The 23,113-nt window shown below is 38.6% G+C and overlaps 1 protein-coding gene across 1 annotated transcript in view; it reads right to left on the reverse strand.

Moving 5' to 3' along the window:
• The window catches only part of LOC150088099 (DNA repair protein RAD50.L-like), a 553,006-nt gene that overhangs the window by 301,959 nt on the left and 227,934 nt on the right, over positions 1–23,113 (reverse strand). The window contains exon 11 of the mRNA XM_090370570.1: positions 6,548–6,605. Coding sequence (XP_090226696.1) covers positions 6,548–6,605 — 58 coding nt within the window. The remainder of the gene's footprint in view (positions 1–6,547; positions 6,606–23,113) is intronic.

A 23,113-nucleotide genomic window follows, 5' to 3' on the forward strand; every position in this document is an offset into this window, starting at 1 on the left:
CAAACAGATGACAGCCGTTCCATCTCTTCCAATTCTTTGTGTCTTAATCTAATGGATTTTAATTACACTTTTAGTTGTTCCTGCTATCAAAGTTGTTTTTATTTTCTCCGCATTCTTTGTAATTCTCGGCGTTGCCTCATTTAGGTCTGTAGCACGTGCAATATCACATGGTCTTTCATTTCGCTCAATGCGTTTCATGATTTCATATTTTTTTCTCTATCGATAGAGGCGGACTGGCCATAAACCTTACCTTACGGGATGGCGGGCAAAAACAAAACGAAATATACCCAAAATTTTCGGAAGGAATGGTTAGCTTTTCCACAATTCAAAGACTGGTTAGTAGAGATTCCAGGACATCCAACTCGAGCAAGATGTAAATATTGCAAGTCTGATTTTACTGCTAAAATTTCGGACATTAAAAGTCATTTAAAAATTTTCAAACCTATTAAGTCAGCAGAACCATTTTCACCCAATAGATCAGGCAACCAATCTAAATTAAATTTTCCCACCAAGAATTTACAAACAGCGGAAGCTGAAGCAAAGTTAAGTTTGTTTGTTTGTGCTCACTCGTCAATACTGGCAATAGACCACCTTGGTGAATTATGTAAGAATGCATTCCAAGATCAAACAGCCAAAACTTTAAAAATTCATCGAACAAAATGCAGCGGCATTATAAAATATATCCTACACCCCCACTTTCAGAAAGATTTATTGAAGTCAGTGCTCAATGGCTTTTCAAACTATAGTTTGTTACTAGATGAATCAAACGATATTAGTGTAACAAAACTATTAGGTATTGCAATTGTGTATTATGATGAGCAATTCGATAAAAGAGTTTCTACATTCTTAGCTCTTGTAGAATTAGATAAGTGTAACGCTGAAAATATTTCAAATTCAATTAAAATAACGCTGGGAAATTTTAAACTTACTTTAAATAATCTTGTGGGCATTGGGACAGATAATGCTAGCGTTATGATTGGAGTTAATAACAGCGTTTATACACATTTGAAGTCCGATGTACCGAACTTGATATTAATTAAATGTGTATGTCATTCTTTGCAATTAGCAGTATCTCATGCAACCCGCGAAACATTCCCTAGAAGTCTAGAATTCATGATAGTTGAAACTTATAATTGGTTTAGTAAATCCACCAGCCGACAAAATCAATTCAAATATTTATACAGTGCCATAAACGATGGTGCAGATCCGAAAAAGATAGTTCATTCGTGTCAAACAAGGTGGTTATCCATTGAAATTGCTATAACAAGAATTTTAGAACAGTATATTGAATTAAAAGCCCATTTTGAAATAACTCGTTTGACTGACAAATGTTATACTGCAGAACTTCTTTATTCAATGTTTAAAGATGAAAGTAATTTAGCGTATCTTTTATTTTTAAAACCTATCTTATCTGAAGTACAAAGAGTAAACAAATCTTTTGAATCAAATACTGCCGATCCTACATTATTACTACATGATTTAAACACGCTATTGTCGATGATTGCCAATAAAATGTTTTTACCAAATACACATATTGAAAGGATAGAAGAGGACATTAATAATTATTTAGACCCTAAGCCATACCAATTTGAAAGAAAAATAAATGAATTAATAATGAATAAACTTATCACAACAACAGATGAAATGGCAATAAGAGAGAGATGCCGTAATTTCTTGATTGATTTGTATCAACAATTCTTCTGGACAACATAAAAGAATTAGAAAAATATCATTAATCTCAGTTAACAATATGTTAAAGCAAAATTTTCTGTTAAATTTATTACAAAAACTTAAAATTGTCTGAAGTAGAAATTGAAAAAATTGAGCAACGGTATATAAACATTACTCTCGTTAAATGGGAAAACATCAACATTACAATGAAGTTTTGGTCAGAAGTTTCGAAATATCGAGATGCAAGCGGTAAAAATCCATTTAAAGAAATTAGCGAATTTGCATTGGGTATTTTAATTTTGCCATTATCCAATGCAGATGTGGAAAGAATATTCAGCAACTTAAATCTAGTAAAAAACAAAACACGCAACAGAATGAGTGTTGGCACGGTTAATGCAATCTTATCAGTACGATACGGGCTCAAAATAGTTGAAAAGTGTTGTAAAAATTATGTTTTACCTGAAGAAGTGCTTCGCAAAATAGGTACACAAGAAGCATATGATGAGGCGGTATTGAATTTCGAAATTAATTTAGATTTTTAGATATTGATTTTATATTAAAAACAGAAAAATAAATAACTATTTATATATACTATTTGTTTGTTTGTTTTTATTCACTACCAAGTACAAACAAATGAAAATTTAAAAAATTTGGCGGGTCAAGTGCTAAAAATAGCGGATTTTGAGTATGCGGCTAGCGGGAAATATTATTAAGAGTTGGCAACACTGCTCTAGTTGCCTCCCGAACATGCTGATGTAGAAAACAATCATCCAATAAATACACAAAAGCCCTGCTAGTGTGTGAGTGACCAGCCCCCAAATTCCAGTCAATATCTGGGAAATTAAAATCTCCCATTATAAGACTCTCTGATTTACTGGCCCACTCTATTTCCCTGTACAGTTTCTTATTATACTCATCAGAGTCATTAGGCCTATAGCACACTCCTACTCTCAATTTTGATCTCCCAATGTTTATGTCACACCAAACTGACTCAACACTGCACTGTCCAGTGATGTCGACTGGCTTCACTTCCTTGGTTTTTATGTGTTTCTTAACTAATAGCATAACCCCTCCCCCCTTCCTATCCTGTCTATCCTTTCTGTAGATGTTGTACTCCCCAAATTGCAGTTCTGCATCCCTTATATCTGTGTGACACCACGTCTCTGATATCCCAACAATATCTGCCTTTGATGTTTTGAGCAATACCTCAAATTCATCAAATTTGTTTACTAAACTCCTAGCACTGGTGTACACGCAAGTATACCTGCACCTGTTTCTATTCTTAGCTACCCTAACACAACCCATGTGTTTACTTGTACCGCAATGGCTCCCAGCAGTCTCTGAAATATCATGCATCTTGTTTTTCAGGCTTCTGCTCATTCTAATAGAAGCAGTGCAAGAATCTCTTTCACCTCTGCCAGTGGCTACTGTCATTCTATTGGTCTTTGTCTCCCCACAAGCTAGCAGTTTTACGACCCACCTAACACTGTCTTGATAGCATCAGCAAATATTCTTGCACCCTTTCTATTTAAGTGTATCCCATCCCTGTAGAAGCAATCTCTCCTGTTAACAAGTACAGTCCAGGCTGAAAAAAATTCTACCCCTTGATATTTGCTGGATCGAAGTGTGTCACCAGTGGGCCTACAATTTTAAGAAATAATAGGGAAGAAATTGTTTTTGTCATCAACAATGCTCTAGTTGCGCTGATGATCAGATTCATTTGTGAAAATCCTCGTTCATATTCATCGATGAAATTGGTATCGTACTCAGAGCGTTCATCAAATGCTTCAATTCTTCTGAAACCTTATCAATTAGGTACCCCCAAAATTCCCGAATTGTATCTCTTTCATTGAACTGTAACCTAATTGACAATTTTCTAACTTCAATTTCACCAAATGCCAACATTTCATGCTTAGAAGGTTTAATACCTTTGTTGTCCTCATTTTCCTTCTCTCATCATCGATATTGTCACTAGTTATTTGAACTAGTTGTTAAATTTTGAATTTTTTTTTTTTTGAAACTGTCCAAAATGTCTGTGTCATTTGGATATTCGGGTACTGTGACCATGTAAACAAAGATTGGGAAAATTTACGGAAAAATGTGGATAACGCACTTCCGCAAAACAACAGATGTTTATTTGTCAGGGTAAAAGAAAACCACTCTCTCCTAATTCTCGAATGGGGACTTACAGTTCATTCACAGTGGTGTCCAACCTTATGGCCCGTGCGGAAAGTGAACTAAAACAGAATTTAAAATTTTGTTAATTATCAAAAACTTTTCTCATTAAATGTTTTGTTCAGTAAATGCACTTAATAAAATTTCCAAATATCTTCAATTTTTCTTTTACATGTAACAAGATTGGAAAATGTAACACTAATTTTTCTCGAATCACTCAGTGCGGCCCGCGGAAGAAATCTAACTTTGAATTTTTTTGAATATGGCCCCTGTACAGGAAAATTTTATATGTATTTTGAATTTGTGTTTTTGTATGGGCAGCTCCTAGAACAGAAGTTAATCTCCGACTCAGTTTTTACAAATTCTATCAAGGTAAGGCCAGTGTGTGTCATATAATAAAAAAAAAAATCCAACCGGTTGAACTGGGATAGGGGAAAAGGAAGCAGAGAGAAAAAAAAGTTTTAACTCCCGGACAGGAGTAAGTAATTAGACAGACAAATTTTGTCTGTGAGCTTGTGTGTGTGTTCTGTATTGGCCTTTTGGCTACATGGAAGCAGTGATCGCCTGGACTTCTGCCTCCAAGTACTCATCCAAGTAGGGATGAGTCGCTGGTAGGCAAGGCCTCCCCTATCTGCTTGCCCTCCTCCCTGGGAACAAGTTTCCCAGGGAGGAAAAGAAAACTAGAGTCAGGTGAAGAGTGGGAAGGAAGAAAGAGAAGGGGAACCCCCCCCTGCCCAGGATAAATTTCTAGGGGGGGAAATGAGAGTTGGTAGGAGGTTGCTAGCCTGACCTGGGGGAAAAAGGTTGGACATCACTGCAGTAGAAGGTTGATGAAAGCCCACTGGCAGCATCGGGAATACCCCTTGATCTGCTCACAGTTGACCAGTGCGACTTCCCCGTATGTGGGACAGGTGGTGGGATAGGTGTTATAAGTACTCGTAAGTTGCAGAATGGTAATCCCATTAGCTCTCTTAATTCATGCAGCAGCACTAATTGCCTAAAGGCCAGAAATGCAAACAGGTGCTTACCGAGTTAAGTCTGTCCTAATCCATTCTTTATATGAAAATTTTCTTCGCTCAATGGAAACTATTTTAAATGTAACTTCCAAAGGGAAATTCAAAAAAATTCACTATAAAAGGAGTTCGTTAAACAGAGATCCAACTGAATAATTTAGAATTCTAAAAATGGTTATAAAGTTTGATATAGAAAATATCTTAACAATAGACAATGAAAAATGCAAATTTAGTTAAACAACTTTAAGCTTATTTGAATAGTAGGTAAACGTGAAAAATATTTACTGAATATTATAAATTTCGATGTGTACTGCATCCAAATGGCACACGTCACTGTTAATAAAGGTGCCAGTACGGCGTACCATTAGGTACCTTCCCAAAAAAAACACTTGTTGAAACAATATTACGAGAGAGAGAGAGAGAGAGAGCATATAAATATGTGTGAAAACAAAACTTGAAGGATTCTAAATACAGAATTATATCCTTTATAACAATAACAAAAATTGCTCTAAAAATTAAAGGCACATTTGTGTAATTTTAAAGAGTCATAAATTCTGCTTCACTCAAAAAAGAATTATTAGAAGTAAACAGCTGAGAAATACCAGTCTGTACAATTAGGTTTATGCTCTGGCTCCAACATCTGACCTGTGGACCTGTCTGCAAAGAGAAAAGGACTTAACCTAGCCAAGCCTTTGTGAGTCCTTTTATGAATTCAAACTTGTTTGGTTGGCATAAAGTCTTTTTTTGAATATGAATATAATTTTGTATGGGGTAAACTGATACATGTCTTTCTATAACCAAATTCATATTGTTTGAATAACATTTTCTATCAGTTACAACAAGGGTAATAATTGTTGGTGTCTTTGGCAAAGTTGATGGTGGGCAGCCTTGACCTCTTCTTTTTGGTACTGTTCTGGTTTCCTAGAATCAGTTATATAATCTACTAATGATGTTGTGCAACACAAAAGCACTTGTACCACATCCTGCTGCATTTGAACTGCCTTCAGTTCACTGATGGCTCTTGGTCATGCATTTAGATAAATCCTATCAAGGGATAAACCTCACTGAAAATTAGACTTTATGGACATTTCATAGTTGGATTTGAAAGAATAAGAGCATTAAGAGTCGCACAAAACAAAAAAGTTGGGAAATAAAGCACTTGCTCCTGTGACTGTTGTGAAATAACATTTATTTCTAGCATAGCTTCAAAGGAAAAAAAAAAAGTGATTAATTAACAAACCCATAAAATAATTAGAACAAAATCTCAATTATTTTACTGAATTATTGTCTTTTTTTTACTCTTCTCATATGTTAAAAGCAGTTACTTGGAAAATACAATATGTGCTGTAGTTTCAGCAATAATTTCAGATGACAAAAGCGTGATTAATCAAATTGAATTATAGTTTAATTATTGGTTAATTGGATAAAAGTGAAACACCATTATATACGTAACATTATTATATATACTTTTATAGATTATACATACTTTTATGTTTTAATTTATCCATATTGAGCAATAGCCAGTCAGTTTCATCCAAAAGAAATATTTATGATAAATACTCATATTTTCTCTACAGATTTTTAAAGACCATGCCTTAAAATAATGTATTATGTCAAATTTACAGCAACAGTTGCTTAAAGTTTACACTTTGCATAATTTAAAAACTAGTGATACCTTGAATACTTACAGCTGGCTGTGTACATCTTGATGCTCTTTACACACTTGGTCTAGATTTCGACTTATATCTATTTCATAAATCAAAATACAACATAAATTCACATTTCATATACAAGAAAAGTGAAGTTAGTCAAATCAGAGTAAAGTTACTGATAGTAATAAAAAAAAAACAAAAAAATGAAAAACACAACAAATGCTTAACTTTCTGACAGGTGCACTTCCCTACATTAGACCAATGTGACACAAAATCAATATATACCTTATATTAAATCTCTCATTACAGAACTGTTAAGATTTGTCATCTGACTAGTCTCTCAAATTTCATAACAGAAATTTGAAATATATCTAAAAAAATTCCATGTCCTTTCTTTCCCCAATAATTCGGACGCAGTTTTCAGGTGCATTATGGCCATGCTGCCCTTGCACAATAAAGCCCACAAACAAACAAAAGGAAGGAAAAAAAAAAAAAAAAAAAGCATTGTTTTCAGTCATAAGTGGTCATAAAATATAAAACTGTTTTACCAATTCTGTTTTACTTTTCCTGAAAGAATCCCAATTATAGGTTGATTCAACCACTGCTCATCTCAGTTGTTCTAATTATGTGCTGTACAATTCCTTTCACTTCAAAGGTGGTATTTCTACAAATGTCCGCTCTGATATTCTCTATTAAAGATTTAATAATTATGAATTTCCTCTTTTTGATCTTCTGAAGCTTAAAATTTCTCTACCTCATTCTTTCAAAATCATCTGTTGCTTCTATTGTTCTTGCAACTCCACTAATCTCTTGGAACTCTTTGAAACTTCACTTTCTCTAGTCCAACTTTCTCAAAAGCAAAGTAATTTTCATTGGTGATTTTAATGTTCCCAACTCCAGCTGGCTTCCATTTTCTAGTCACATGGATGCACCTGGTCGAAATGCTGAGGCTTTGCAATTACCAATGACCTCGCACAGATTATTCATTTATCTGGCAGAATACCAGATAATCTTAACCACACAGCTGACATTCCTGATCTTTTTCTCACAAACAGCACTTCCAAGAACATGGTTTAAGTGAGGTAAATGGTCCTCTGGGCACTTCATAAAGGCCTCTTCTCCGATGGGGGAGACAAAGACCAATAGATTGACAGTAGCCACTGGCAGAGGTGAAAGAGATTCTTGCACTGCTTCTATTAGAATGAGCAGAAGCCTGAAAAACAAGATGCATGATATTTCAGAGACTGCTGGGAGCCATTGCGGTACAAGTAAACACATGGGTTGTGTTAGGGTAGCTAAGAATAGAAACAGATGCAGGTATACTTGCATGTACACCAATGCTAGGAGTTTAGTAAATAAATTTGATGAATTTGAGGTATTGCTCAAATCATCAAAGGCAGATATTGTTGGGATATCAGAGACGTGGTGTCACGCAGATATAAGGGATGCAGAACTGGAATTTGGGGAGTACAACGTCTACAGAAAGGATAGACAGGATAGGAAGATGGGAGGGGTTATGCTATTAGTTAAGAAACACATAAAAACCAAGGAAGTGAAGCCAGTCGACATCGCTGGACAGTGCAGTGTTGAGTCAGTTTGGTGTGACATAAGCATTGGGAGATCAAAATTGAGAGCAGGAGTGTGCTATAGGCCTAATGACTCTGATGAGTATAATAAGAAACTGTACAGGGAAATAGAGTGGGCCAGTAAATCAGAGAGTCTTATAATGGGAGATTTTAATTTCCCAGATATTGACTGGAATTTGGGGGCTGGTCACTCACACACTAGCAGGGCTTTTGTGTATTTATTGGATGATTGTTTTCTACATCAGCATGTTCAGGAGGCAACTAGAGGGAGTAATACTCTTGATTTGATTATCAGCAGTGATTCTTCATGCATTAAGAATCTGCAGATAAATGAACCACTAGGTGGCAGTGATCACAGTGTGCTGAAGTGGGATTTACTCAAAGAGGTAACTACCATTAGGGGTAAAGGGAAGGGTTATTGCTTCCGTAAAGGCGACTACGATGGACTGAGACAGTATTTAAATTCTATACAGTGGGACCAACTGATGATGTTACCAACAGCAAATTCAAAATGGGAAGCATTCAAAGAACTTATCTTGGAAGCTACTAGGCTTTACATACTAACTAAGACATATTGTTCAAGGTTTAGGCCAAAATGAAGAAGATCTTTATTGTACAGTAAAGATACAATAATGTGCCCGCCACAGCCAGGAGGCCAGGGGCTTGACAATGATATAGAAATATAAAAATATGTACAGTATAAAAATTTGTGCAGTATAAAATATTACATAACAATTAAAAACGTAGCATTAGCCATTCAATAGATATGAGTATGTACATAGTTGTGAGGCAGACAGTACACCAAGGTATGTACACATTCATATGTACAAAGCACATATTTAAGCATATTCACACAAGTCAGAAAATTTCACAGTGCCACATTATTGTTCGGTATTGCATTTTCTTGTGAAGACAGTTCGTCGATTTGCCTGCGACGTGCCGTTATGCACCTCATAGGAGATAGCAGATGGAGATATCAGTATGAGTCGACATCAGGGGCCAAACAAAAGGGGAACAAGTTTGGCCAACGAGCGCCTGTAATTGCGATCAGAAGCGAATTTCTGCAGGTCAACTCCGATCATTAGCAGGGCTTGTACTGTAGGAAGTTGTTGTTGTTGTTGTTGTTATTTGGTTTTTAGGAGCATTAGCAACTAAGGCCATATTGCTCCGGGATATGCGGTGGTCATTCCCTGAATGACCTTTCCGCATCCTCCGTATTTGGTGGTGACGGGCTCGAACCCCGGTCTAATCAAGAAGCGTGTGCTACGCACTGCTGCTCCTTCCCACCTGGCTACGGAGGCGCCTCTGTAGGAAGTACTTGTCCAGGTAGGAATCTGTCACTGATCTTCAGCCTGTTCCGTTGTAGCTGAAGAAGAGGGGTGGCTCGTAAGGACGGAAGTGGAACATGCCACTGGCATATATCCCAAAGTCAGGGGAGTTGATTTTGCCAACCAGCAGTTTGACTGTGGTCACAGTTCTCCTCATGCTGATTATTTGAGGCAGCCGCGGGATTTGGAGTTGGTCGGCCATGCTGGTGGTCCTCTGCTGAGGGGGGAGTCGATGTTTGTGGGTTGCCCACTTCAATATCCAGTATTCACTGGCGAAGATGGGCTTCATGAGAGAAGGTACTGCGGATGCCCATATTTCAGAGGCATACAGAAAGGTAGGATACACAATGGTTTCCAGATATCTGATTGTGGTTCTTGCGTCTGTGTTATGAAGAAGATGTTGACGGGCAATCCAGCGCATTCGGTTGATCTTGCGTAGAACACATTCGATGTGACAGTTGAACCTAAGGTTTGGGTCGAAGGTTACACCGAGATCTTTGTGTTTAGTAACACTTGGAATAACTGCACCCTGCAGTGAGGGTTGTATGGATGTGGGACACTTCTTCAGAGAAAAAACCATAATAACGGATTTTTGGGGGTTCAGTTTGAGACCGAAATGGTTGAGATGGCTAGAGAAAGCTGTGATCTTATTACAGATTTCCGATGTGATCACTCCTCTGTCGGCTGATGGTGGTATTTCCGTTAGGAACTTTATATCGTCGGCGTAGGTAATGACATCATCTCTGTTACACACAAACGGAATAAGGAGGGCGGTAAAAAGTAACCCCGATAAAACGCCACCTTGCGGCACACCAGCATTGATGGATCGGGTATAGCAGAGGTTACGATGAGTGAGGTACACTGTTCTGTTCTGGAGGAGCGAGTGCAGAAAAGCGAAAACGTCACCTTTGATCCGAAAGAAATTGGTTAGGAGATTCAGAAGGGCTGAGATGTTGAGGCTATCAAAAGCAGCTTCAATATCGGCATAAACAACCGCCATTTCTGATTTGGCCTCAAATGCATTTAAAATTTCCGTTTGGACTGCCAGAAGGTTGGAGACAGTTGATCTATTAGGGAGAACATAATGGAGTTGTTTTGATGATTGTGGAAGAAGATGGCGTGTTATATGCAGAAGAAGGACTTTTTCCAGTAGCTTTAGGAGCGTGGATGCAGTGGAGATCGGTCTATAGTGCTTCGGCTGGCTTGGTAGTTGAACTTTAGGTAGTGGGGCAAGACTGTATTTGCTCCAGGATGCCGGAAACACTCTATGAGAGAGGATGGAGTTGAACAAGTAGAGCAGAGGATCAAGGATATATGGACTGAGGCACTTTACAATGAAATGTGGGACATTATCGATGCCAGCGGTGCATGACGGACGCAGCGAGTTGATGGCTTGACGAAGCTGCTGTCGATCGATTTGAATGGAAAACAGCTCATCATCTGGACTTGAAATGGGGTCTGGTTGGTAATCATATGGTTGTGTGATGTTGTCTTGGAATCTGGCTACATAGTTGATCCATTCAACTGGATTGAAATTGGAATCTGGTTCAGAGTTATGGGTATATGGCACTTTGCCTTTGGATAAGGTCTTGTCAGTGTATTCTTTAATGGCTTGCGATTTCAGTCTATTAAACAGTGCTCTAGCTTTGGAGTACTGAGTTCGGTCATATGCTGTACCAGACTGTTTCCATTGTTTATGGAGGGACTGTTTGCACTTGAAACTGTGATTTAGCTCCGAAGACCACCAAGCATTAGTTCTAGCAGAGATACTGACCTGTTTAGCTGCTGAGAACATAGTAACAGTGTGCAACCATCTAGTTAATATGTCTAGAGCCAGTTCCGGATCTCCTGATTCGAGAACTTCCCAGGGAATTAATCTTGTTGCATAAAGGCATCTGTTCGGTTGTAGGAAGGTGGGAGAGATGATGATCTTCCTTTTGACGTAGTGGGAGACATTAAAGTTGGGCGTTGGGAGCTGCAATAGGACTACGATGGGTTCATGATCGGATTCAAAGTGAGTTTCGGGTTTAATGTCGACGCTACAGGAACCAGACGATAATATGAGATCCAGGCGATGAAGACCTCTAGTTGGGCCTTCGTTTATGATCCTGAGGCCACTAGGTGCAATCTTAGCCATAAGTGACTCATGAAGATGTTGGAGATTTGGTGGTAAGTTAAAATCCCCACAGATGAGGTGGATAGCAGATGTGTGAAGCGTATTTATTAGCCAGGATGCAATATCATTGATTGTCTGAGCATCGGGGGTTGGGGGTGTATATATTGCACCGAGATCTAATAAGCAAGAGTTGATCTTGACCGTTACTATCAATGCTTCGAATAGATTGGATTTGCTGGAGACTACATGTACGAACTCAAGTCTACTGGCATTTATGAAAACAGCAACACCCCCCACCACAGGTATGAGAGCGGGAGGTGAAGAAAGATTTGTAACCAGCAGCTTGGGCGGAGGCAATTGATTCTTGTTGTGGTTCCAGCCAGGTTTCAGACATGCAGATGACGTCAGCCATTTGGGACAGAAGCATCTGCTCAAGTGTCTCGAGCTTATTCCGAATACTACGAACATTTTGATAAAAAATCTTGAGTGTAAGGTGACACGAGACCTTCACGAGTGCTGATTCGAGGACATTATTTATTTTCTTTGTTGGCTTTTTAGCACGGTTGGTTACAATAGTTGGTATGAGCTGAGGGTGGATTTCATTGTAGCTGTGGTATTGCAGAGATTGATCAGAGGTTTTGTCATCGGGGTATGTATAGGGCTCATCATCGTGTGACCCTGATTCCTGGTTTGGGGCTTCTGAGAATAGGAATGCCTATCAAACCGTCACGCTTGGGAGCAGTCTTGGTGGGATAGCGCATTAACCATGGCTGTGGGGTGATATTGGATTTAGGTTCATAGTATGGCCTGAGTAGTGATCCAGACGGCCAGAGAGCAGTCGCTGATATGGAGCTGAAATTCTGTGCATCGCACTCAACTTTGAACGATGTATGCAGGGGTGTTTTCTTAAGAAGTGTGACGGACACAGTAAAGTGCAGCTCATGCATTATGTATGACGCGATATCATCTGGAGTTGTATTTGGGGCCAGTCGGGAAACGAATAGACTTCGTCGAAGACGGACAGTTGGTGGATTCATCGCCTGCAGCCTGGAGGTGGCCGAGGTGCCCATTTTAAACGATCGCCTTCTCTTTAGTACATTTGGGGTTCCCATTTTACCCTCTTCAGGATGGCGAGGCTTACTGCAGTAACTCTGGACCACAAGTGTAGGAGGAGGTGCAGCTACAACTTCCGCCCGGGATGGTTGTAATGTTAGCAGTTGGGGGCCGCAATTGTGGATTTCCGGTTTCTTCGGCATTGTAGGTTGATACACTCGGCTTGAGTACGAGTAAGGCTCGACGATAGTTTCAGGATTGGGTTTCCATTGCAATGTAGTAGATGGCTTCTGTGATTTGTGGAGTGGGACACTAAGTGGTTTATCTGGATTAGCTGATTCTTCCGTAGGATTGGCAGGGTTTCTGGTCTGGTTTTCCTGGCAAGGAAGTTCTTTGGCTATCTGGATCTCGGGGCAATTTAGTGTTTGGCCAGAATTCAGTGCATTAGTGCTGTAGGATAAGTTATTGTGATCCTGATTAGTAGCGCAGGTCTGAGTCGTAGCGCATTTAATAGCTGGACCACCATCATTACATGTACACAAACTTGGATCTTGAGAAAAGTTATCAGCTATGGCGGATACGTAGTTATTAGTAGTGCAGAGCATACGGTGTTTGATATCTTCAAGTATTGATGTTATAATAATTTCAAGTGATTTACGGTTCTTGAAGAGGCACGTGGAGTGGCTAGGAAACAAAGATTCAGCAAGCGAAAAATCAGTTTGTGTAGACACATTAGTAAACATGATAGAGGGTGGGGAGTTCCTTCTTTGGGGATCTGCATGCATTGTTGGCTGTGCATGCAGGATATTGGCGAAGTCTTCTGTTTGAGTTGCTACAGTGGCGACACTGCGATGGTGGGACTTATCCTTTGCATCTGTTAACTTAGAGAAGCTAGAGTCTTCATCATCAGGGTCAACCGAACAGGTTGCGGCGTTAGTGATATCACAATGGGAAATAAGCCGTTCCACGGATCCGGCCCTTATATCTGGGAAGCAGTCAGTTGGATGAAATGTATCAGCAGCTGAGGTGCTGGAAGTGGGTGATGTATCATTATCATCTGCTAATGGAACTGCGATCACTTCACCAACTTGATTATCTGTGCAACTGGTAAACTGCTCGCAGGACCTAAATTTTTTCGGCTGGTTGTTCTTGCAAGGAACGCATGTGAAATTCTTGCGACGCGGGGCATTTAATTTATGTAGGGATTTTAGGCCCGAACGATTCGCAAAGTAGGGCGAAACATAATTTACACGAGACCACTTCACTGACTTCTTTGTTGCAGAGGCTGCAAATGACAGTAGTCGTCTTTAGTTGATTTTTGGTGTTCCTGGTCGGCATTGCAGTATGACGGAAAGCGACAGTAATGATTTTAGTAGTTACCCTACCAGGGCGGAAAAACGAAGGCGAAGCAGAACACTTTTGACAATTGCTCTAAAGGGATTAGGCGGTGTTTGTGGTAGCACAACTCCCTAGTTTATTTCAGGCAAAGTCTTTAAAACAGCCGGAGGCAATGACCTAGATACCAAGAGGTGGGAGCACTCACAGTCGTCGAACACTGGTTGTCAATAGCCAACTGCTTTTGTTCTACAGTTGGACAATGGAAGTACTGTATCGTATTGATACAAACAGTCAAGAAATAATATATAAAAAAAAAAAAACATTACCTGAGGAAGATGTAGGCGATTTGGCATCATTACCGGACAGATCATCACCAGAGGAATTCTTTAGAACATCTTTCTCGAAAATCAAAACAGTATAACCGCACAAATTAGTAACTTTAATCGGAGCTCATTCGCATGCTGCCACACACTATACGCGCACGCGTAGTACTGATGTCAGATGAACTAATGAGGCATATGGCAGAGAAGAAAAATGCATGGGATACTTACAAATTAATACATGACACAAAAGCCTATGATAGATACAAGTTGATATGCAACCAAGTTACAAAGGAGGTTAGGCAGGCGAAGGCAGATTACGAGAAATCCTTGGCAAGGGATGCAAAGAAAAACAGCAAAGAGTTCTTTACTTATGTAAACTCTAGAAGGAAGGGGATGAATCAGATTGGTCCACTTGATATTGATGGGTCAACTGTTGATGATCCTGCTCAGGTAGCTAACAAACTAAATGAATATTTTGCATCGACATTCACACATGAGGAGTTATTCAGCGAGGGGAATGCCAGAGGTGTATTTAACTCTAGCAGTAAGCTACAGAATCTTGAAATAACTGGGAGTAAAGTGGAGGAGAAACTGTTGAAGATAAACACAAGAAAGGCACCCGGGGTGGATGGGATCTATCCATTTATATTAAAGGAGGCAGCAAAGGAAGTAAGCAAACCCTTAGCCATAATTATGAGAGCTTCCTTGGACTCGGGGGAGGTACCCATAGACTGAAAATGTGCAAATGTGACCCCAATTCACAAAGGAGGATCAAAGGCTGACACAAGTAATTATAGACCTGTGAGCTTAACTTCTGTTCCAGGAAAATTAATGGAGGCACTGGTTAAAGAAGCACTGCAGGATCATTTAGACAAGACTTCAGTTATAGCTCGGACACAGCATGGCTTTGTTAAAGGGAAGTCTTGCCTGACCAATTTGATTGGATACTATGATGCAGTCATAGTATCCAATGGTATTGCTCCATTTGTTCTCAAAACATGTGCTCCTGAGCTTAATCCTATTCTGTGTTGCCTTTTTACACTTTCTCATTCCACTGATATTCTTCCTTCTACTTGGAAAATTACTCGTATCCAGCCAGTTCTTAAAAAGGGTGATATATTCTTCCCATTCAATTATCATCCCTTGCACTTACTTCTACTCTTCCTAAAGCAATACATTAACTGCCAACTCCTAAACTATGTAGAAATCTTCCATCTGTTCAGTGAGAGCCAATATGGATTCTGTCAGTGTTGATCTACTCTTGACACACTAGCTTATTAGATTTAGCAAAGTTATATGATACAAGAATTAAAGCTCACACTGCATCAGCCAAAAATAATAATAAAAAATAAATAAACATTCCCATTTCACCCATCCATTCGCTCCAAAAGTTTGTCCAGTTCTTCCTTGAATTTATTTAAGCTATCAACTTCCATGACAGATGGAAGTTAGTTCCAGCAATCAACACCCGCTGGCTAAAGAAAAATCTCTGCACATCTATTCTACAACTGTCTTACCTCAATTTGAATTTGTGCTCCTTCAAATGCATAATTTGAGCAAGAGGAAGAATCCCATCAGCATTGAGCTTGCTCAAACCATTCAAGGCCTTATATACCTCAATCAGATCACCTTGCAGGTGCCTGGTCTCTAGACCAGTGGTGTAGCCAGGATAGGGTCAGCAAGTACATTGTACCCCCCAATGCCAAAATCTTGTATCATGGTGCTTTTTAGAAAGAAAATGGTACCTTGCTGACAAAAAATCCTGGCTATGCCAATGCTTTAGATGCTGCAATTTGCAGAACTTAAGCCATTCTTGGTAAGAGAAACCCTTTGTTTCCCTCACCGATGGGAGGAGACAGACAATGGCCTAATAACTAAGAAATTCATCCCGGATGTCAAACTAGTTTATCCAAAGTCGCCGCCTTGGTTCTCTCCTGGCCTCTACTGTACGTATATTATAACTGGACATGGCTCTATAAATCATAAGTTGAGAATACCTTGGGAATCATCAATAACCCCTACTGTAATGTGGAGAAATTGAAGATTAGGACCATCTTCTTTATAACTGCCCAATTTATGATGATCTTCGAGGAACATTGTACACCAGACTCCAACACATACCTCAAGGGCAGGAGCACCTGTTAATTTCTGATGAACAATACTACAAATTATTAACAGAGTACGCACAGAACCTCTTTTCTAGGCGCAGGACTCTACAACCAACTCAAGCTAGGGATACAAACCTGTGAGGGACTTGCTCAAACTTGAAATAAAAAATCTGTACTTGACCATTTTACCAGCATCAACTTGCTAACCCTGGAACATCCAGGGTAGGATTACCTGCTAACTTTCCACATGGTTGGGTAGGCTCCAGTGGTCTTGACCACTCCACTGCAAAATATAAGTCACACTCAACACTCTCGCCGAGTGGCCTTTCTATGCTTCTGGAGTTATCCCCCTCCCCCTTTTCTCCTGGTGGGGCATACGCTCCACTGTCAATTTAGGGGATGCCCTCACCTACACCCCCTCACTCTTACTTTCACCCCCCATCTTCTTCCGTACACCCTGTACTGCCGTATTTTTTTATTTATTTATTTTTATTTTATTATTATTATTTTTTTTTTATTATTGTTATTTATTTTATTTTTTATTATTATTATTTTTTTATTTTTATTATGTAATATTTTTATTTTTATTATTTAATTTATTTTTATTTATTTCATTATATATATATATTTTATTATTATTATTTTTTTTTTAATTGGTCTCTGTTCAGGAAGCTCAAGCGACCCTGACGGAGACTAGCCAGAGAATTATGGGCAGCCTGGCTACCTCCTAGTGTTGTGTGCGGGCAACGTGGGGTCCCATCAGGGATCAAGCAACCAAATGCCAGGACACACAACAGAACCCAACACAATACTACACATTCAACATACTACATTTTTTTGGCATTTACAGTGTTCTGTATTTCTTCACAGTGTACATATGGCGCAGATGTGGGAAACCACAGGTGGCACCCGACCCTAACATTATGCCCTTCCTCTATACTCTTTCCAGGAGTTCTACATCCTTCCTAAAATGAGTGTGGCCAAACAAGTGCCTTTTACAAGTGGAAAATCTGCTCCTTATCCCTGCTAGCAAAATTCCTGTATATCATTGACACGACTGCATGACCTGCTCTGGCAGCCAGTCTGCACAGCTCATAAAACTTCATATCTGACTGCAAAATTACCACCAGGTCTTTTTCATTCTCCACTACTGTGAGTATAGCACTACACAGCTGGTACGTCACTCTGGGGTCATTGCCACCCATATGCAGTAGTTTGTATTTGTCAATGTTAAACCACCTCTCAGCTTATATTTGTCAATGTCAGTTGCCACCTCTCAGCTTATCTGCCCAACTTTTCTTTTCATGCTCCAGTAGAATACTGTCATTAACACCTCTGTCAACCTTTGCATCATCTGCAAACTTGGAAATTAAGCCTGATATACCTTCATCAATATCACTGATAAATATAGAAAAATAACAATGGGCCCAACAGCAAACACTGGAGGGACTCCACTAATAATATTAGTCCACAAAGAGCAGTGTCCATTGATTACCACTCTCTGTTTTCTCCTACTCAACCACCCTTTATCCATAGCAGGAACTTGCCCTTAATGCCATACTGCTCCAATTTGTACAGCAGCCGTCCATGTACAACAGTATCAAAAGCTTTCCTAATATCCAAGTATATGATATCGAAATTATTTTTTGCCTCCATTTCCTTTGTGACCAACATTGTAGTATCCAAACAAATTGGTCAGACGTGACTTCCCCTTAACAAACCCATGCTGTGTCTGAATGATTACTGGAGTCTTGTCTAGATGAGCCTGCAATGCTTCTTTAACCAGTGACTCCATTATTTTTCACGGAACAGAAGTTAAACTAGCAAGTCTGTAATTACTCATGTTGCCCTTTTATGCCCTCCTCTCGTGAATTGGAGATACATTTGCATATCTCCAGCCCATGGGGACCTCCCCTGAATCCATGGTTGCTCTCATAATTATGGCTAAGTGTTTGCTTACTTCCCTTAATATAACTGGATAGACCCCAATCACCCCAGGTGCCTTTCTTATGCTTAACTTCAACAAGTTCTCCTCCACTTTGCTCTCAGTTATTATAAAATCATTTAGCTCCCTGTTAGAGTTTGATAAACTTCTGGCCTCTACTTCTCTACAAAATTCCTCATGTGTGAATGTAGATGCAAAATACTCATTCAGTTTATCAGCATTCTGAGCAGGATCATCAACAGTCAAACCACTGATATCAAGTGGACCAGTCTGATTCATCCTCTTCTTTCTAGAGTTTATATAAGTAAAGAAGTCTTTGCTGTTTTTCTTTGCATCCTTTGCCAAAGATGTCTCGTAATCTGCCTTGCTTGCCTAACTGCCTTGATTACAGACTAGTTTATATCTACCATAGGCTTCTGTGTCACGTGATAATTTATATGCACCCCCCCGTGCATTTTTCTTCACTACCATGAGTTCATCTGACATCCCATGGATAATGTTGCCCATCCATGGACAAATTCAATAGAAAAGTTTGATGAAACTCAAGCACTTGTTCTTGATATTTTAAAGGTATTTCATCATGTTTGGCAGAATGGCCTTCTAAAATAAGTTTCCCTCTGAAAGATTGATGATTGTTTTCTATAATTCGGTATCCAGGTTCCTCTCTGATGCTCACTGTGGGTGATGGTAGATGGCTCTGTCTTCTAACTTCTTCACTAATGCTGGTGTTCCCAAAGGTTCAGTTCTTTCTCTTATTTTTTTAAACTCATATATATTATTGACCTTCTTCCATTAACTGGAAATCCTATCCATAGTTTTGCTGATGATATCATATTCCATTCCACCTTTCAGTCGGAGAAACTTTTCCCTACACAAATATCTTTAACTCCTTGAATATCCACTACATGTAGGTGGTAGATGACTTTCATCAACCGGTGAAATACCACCACTTTGCTTGAAGTGGTGAAACCCATGTTTAGTCTCTAGAGCAAAGTTGCCCGGCATCCCCCTCCCCCCATACTTCTCCTTCAACCCATGCATGGTACTAAGTACTATAGGTTTTGATACTTTTCGTGTTTGGGGTTTTCATAAAAAAAAAAAAAAAAAAACAAATTCCTTAAATACTCATCTCCGGGTATTTCTCCAATGGGGCAAAGATAATCTAGTTAATTTCAATCATTCTATTCTGCAACCTGTCTTATATCTTGCAAAAAGGATCCTTCTTCTGCTCACATGCTTATCTTTAATGACACTCAGATTTCTAGACAAGATTACACATCTTGTCATTACAAATTGGAATTCAGGAATTACCCTGACTTCTAATTTCTCTTGGCATAAGTACATCACTAATATTGCTTCCTCTACAGCTAAAAAACTGGGTTTTCTCTTTTGTTCTTGGTGTTACCAAAAAAGGCTTAAGTTCTGCAAATTTCAGTCTGGAGACTAGGCATCTACGAAGTGATCTAATTGAGGTGTATAAGTATATAAGGCTTTGAATGGGTTGAGCAGGCTCAATTCTGATGAGATTCCTCCTCTTTCTCAGATTACAAACCTGAAGAGGCATAAATTGAAATTGAGGAAAGACAGTTGATGTACAGAAATTTGCCTTTAGCCAGCAGGTATTTGATTGCTGGAATAAACTTCCATCTGTCGTTGTGGAAGTTGATAGATTAAATAAATTCAAGGAAGAACTGGACAAACCATTGGAGGGAAGGGATGTGTGAAATGTTTTTTTTTTTTTTTTTAAGCTGATGTTACATAAGCTTGCTTTCTTGCATTACATACCTCTACTACTTTTCTTCTAAACAACTACTCACTCCATACAAATCTCAAATCCATTCTACAATGGAATGTTGTTTCCACATCTGGGGTGGTTCCCCCCAAAACCTCTCTCAAGCTTCTAGACTAGGGTCACCAGATGTCCCGTTTTTAACGGGATTGTCCCCTCTCTCAGCCATTGATCCCAGTGTCCCGAGAAAATGTAAACAGGATGGCAAATGTCCCATTTTTTTTTTTAAAAACACACTTCCCATTTCTCTTATTTTTCATAAACTCTAACCTAACTATGCAATTTTTTGCAAATTAGTAAAGAGGCTTATCCTATTTCCAATAAATGGGCACTATAATCTAGAAAGATATGATTCAGATGGCTTTCACATAGTTTCCACAAATGGCATTATAATGCACAAGACAGTCGAGAATACGAGTCGATTTTTGTTCGTAGCACGGGCGAATGAATTCTAGTATTTTCCCCAGGGATTTTAAAAGTATTGATGTGTTTGTGGTGATGTAAACTTAGTAACATTACTTGAAGGGTCTAGTAATTAATTAATTATTCAGTTTCTTGAGGTCATGAGATGCCCAAGTGAAAGTATACTTTCACAGACACGTTAAAAACAAGAATTGCCTTTCATAACCGAAAGTCATAATGTTAATGGTAAAGTTTTATGCACTGTTTGTACAGCTGAATTTTCTGTTGAACATGGTGGTCATTCAGATATTACACAGCATGCTGCTAAAAAGAAGCAGTTGCAGCAAAAAGTGTAAGCCATAAACTAACCTCTTTCATGAAAAAACAACAAGATGTAAATGGTGAACTGAAATGTCTCGCTGTACAAGGATTGCTAGCTTTCCATAGTATCGAGCATAACCATTCGTTTAGATCAGTGGATTGCACATCTACCATCATTTGAAACTTATTCTTGAAAATTTTCACATGCGATAGAACAAAATGTGAAAGTATAGTTGTAAATGTACTGACTCCATTTGTATTTTGCGATGTGATGAGTGACTTACGTGAGGCAAAATATGTATCTGTTTTGGTAGATTCATCAAATCACTCAAGCCTGAAGTTGGTCCCGGTTTTGGTGAGGTATTTTATACCCACAAAAGGAATACAAGTGAAATTGGAATTCCAAAATGTCGTAGGAGAAACGTCTGAGATATTAGTGGATAACATTCTGTCCATATTGGAGAAATATAAGTTAACCAACAAGATAGCATTTTGTGGTGACAACTGCAGAGGCATTGCAAGAAAAGGCAAGAGTAATGTCTTTCAAAAGTTAAGCAAGAACATGAAAATGAATGAACACCTTGAAAGTAGGCTGTGCTGTACATATTGTGTATAACGCTTTGTAAACAAGTGCTGATATGTTGCCAATTGATGTGAAATCAATTATTAACAAAGTAAAACAGAATGGGTCTGAGGCATTGAAATCCTTCTGCAATTTTGTTGAAACGGAATACAAGCAACTTTTAGGAAGTGTGAAGATGCGATGGCTTTCTTGCTGAACATCTTGGGAGTAGGCTACCTGCAGAGTAAAGAATAACTGAAATGTTTGATGGTCTCAAGTCATATTTCTATCACAAGATAAAAGCCCCAAATTCTTGAGGGATTTTTTTTAATAATCCACAGTTCTCTGGTTCAAGTTTATTCACAGCCAACTTAAAATGTGTAATAACACTATCAAAAAGATTGAACGAGAGGACATTTGTGGCAGTCAAGTGGCACAAGAAGTGACTGCCCTGGACCTCAAAATCCAACTGATAGAGGATGGTGTCATCAGAGATATTGAATTTGCTGAGACTGTCATCAATTTCTATGATATTTTCCTAGACTATGTGGAAAACTGGGCCAAGCCTTTTGCAGAGCTATGTTACTTTAAATGGGTTTAATGATGCTATTGCACTTAATATACACATGGGCTTTGTTTAATATCTCCCCGTCTTGATGTGTTGTTCAACAGTGTCGAAAACATATCCAAAATTGACATCAACATAATAAAAGTAACAGATGAAGACAAACTATTCATTGAAATGAATCATGTGAAGAATATATGTGAATCTAAAATCGATCAATGGAAGAAATGTGTTGTGAAAACTAGCAACAAGTGGACTGAGACATTCAGATAATGAAAAATGAAGACATTAGATTTGAGAACCTAATATGCATTGTGAGTTTTGTGTTAGGAATACCTGGCACACAAATGCATCATCAGAGAGGGTGTTTTCTTTAATGAACACATTTTGGACTGATGAAAGGAACCAGTTGTGGGCTGATACTGTACAGGCAATATTAATAACAATAACACATTTTAAAGACATTCCTTGTAAACAGCCAAACCATTTGGATGAAATTCAGCCACCTACAAAATATGACAAAAATATTAACAGTGTATATCCTGGACCATCTGCTCAATAAAGATTTGTGTAATTTGACAATATTAATGTGAGACTAAGCCAGAAATACATATGTATTGCTGGCTTAGTCTCACATTAACCTATATCAATTTTAATCAAGCCAAACAGTTATGACTAGGTGGCATGAAACAAGTACAAGAGGTTCATTTTAACTAGTATGACAGTTGAATCATGTCAACTCGTCATGAGTGTCATGTTTTTTTGTTTTATAAATCTGGCCACCCTATTCTAGATTCCATTCAAAAGAGGGCAGTTAGATTAATTCATGACCCATTTCTTACCAAGTCTCTCAACTCTCTGGAAAATAGAAGTTTTTTCTGTTTTATAAACTTAAATTGGCATATTAACTTATTTTCTAGAGTAGCTTTATATTCCTAGTTACGATACTTAGTTTAATTTTTAACTTAGAGATTTTGAAGGTTATTACTTGGTATCGGTAAGGGTATCCAATCCATGTGTTTTACAAGTTTTGCAGCTCCGGCGAACAGTAGTTTTTAGCAATATTTAGCTGCTTTATTGACTAATTGTTATATTAAATTATTTTCTATAAGTAGCTTATAGACCTAGTCAAGATCCTTGGTTTGTTCTGAATTGAGACAGTGAGA

The sequence above is a fragment of the Mastigoproctus giganteus genome, chromosome 3 (assembly GCF_048544385.1).
Source record: "Mastigoproctus giganteus isolate SK-2022 chromosome 3, ASM4854438v1, whole genome shotgun sequence".
Classification (NCBI taxonomy): domain Eukaryota; kingdom Metazoa; phylum Arthropoda; class Arachnida; order Uropygi; family Thelyphonidae; genus Mastigoproctus; species Mastigoproctus giganteus.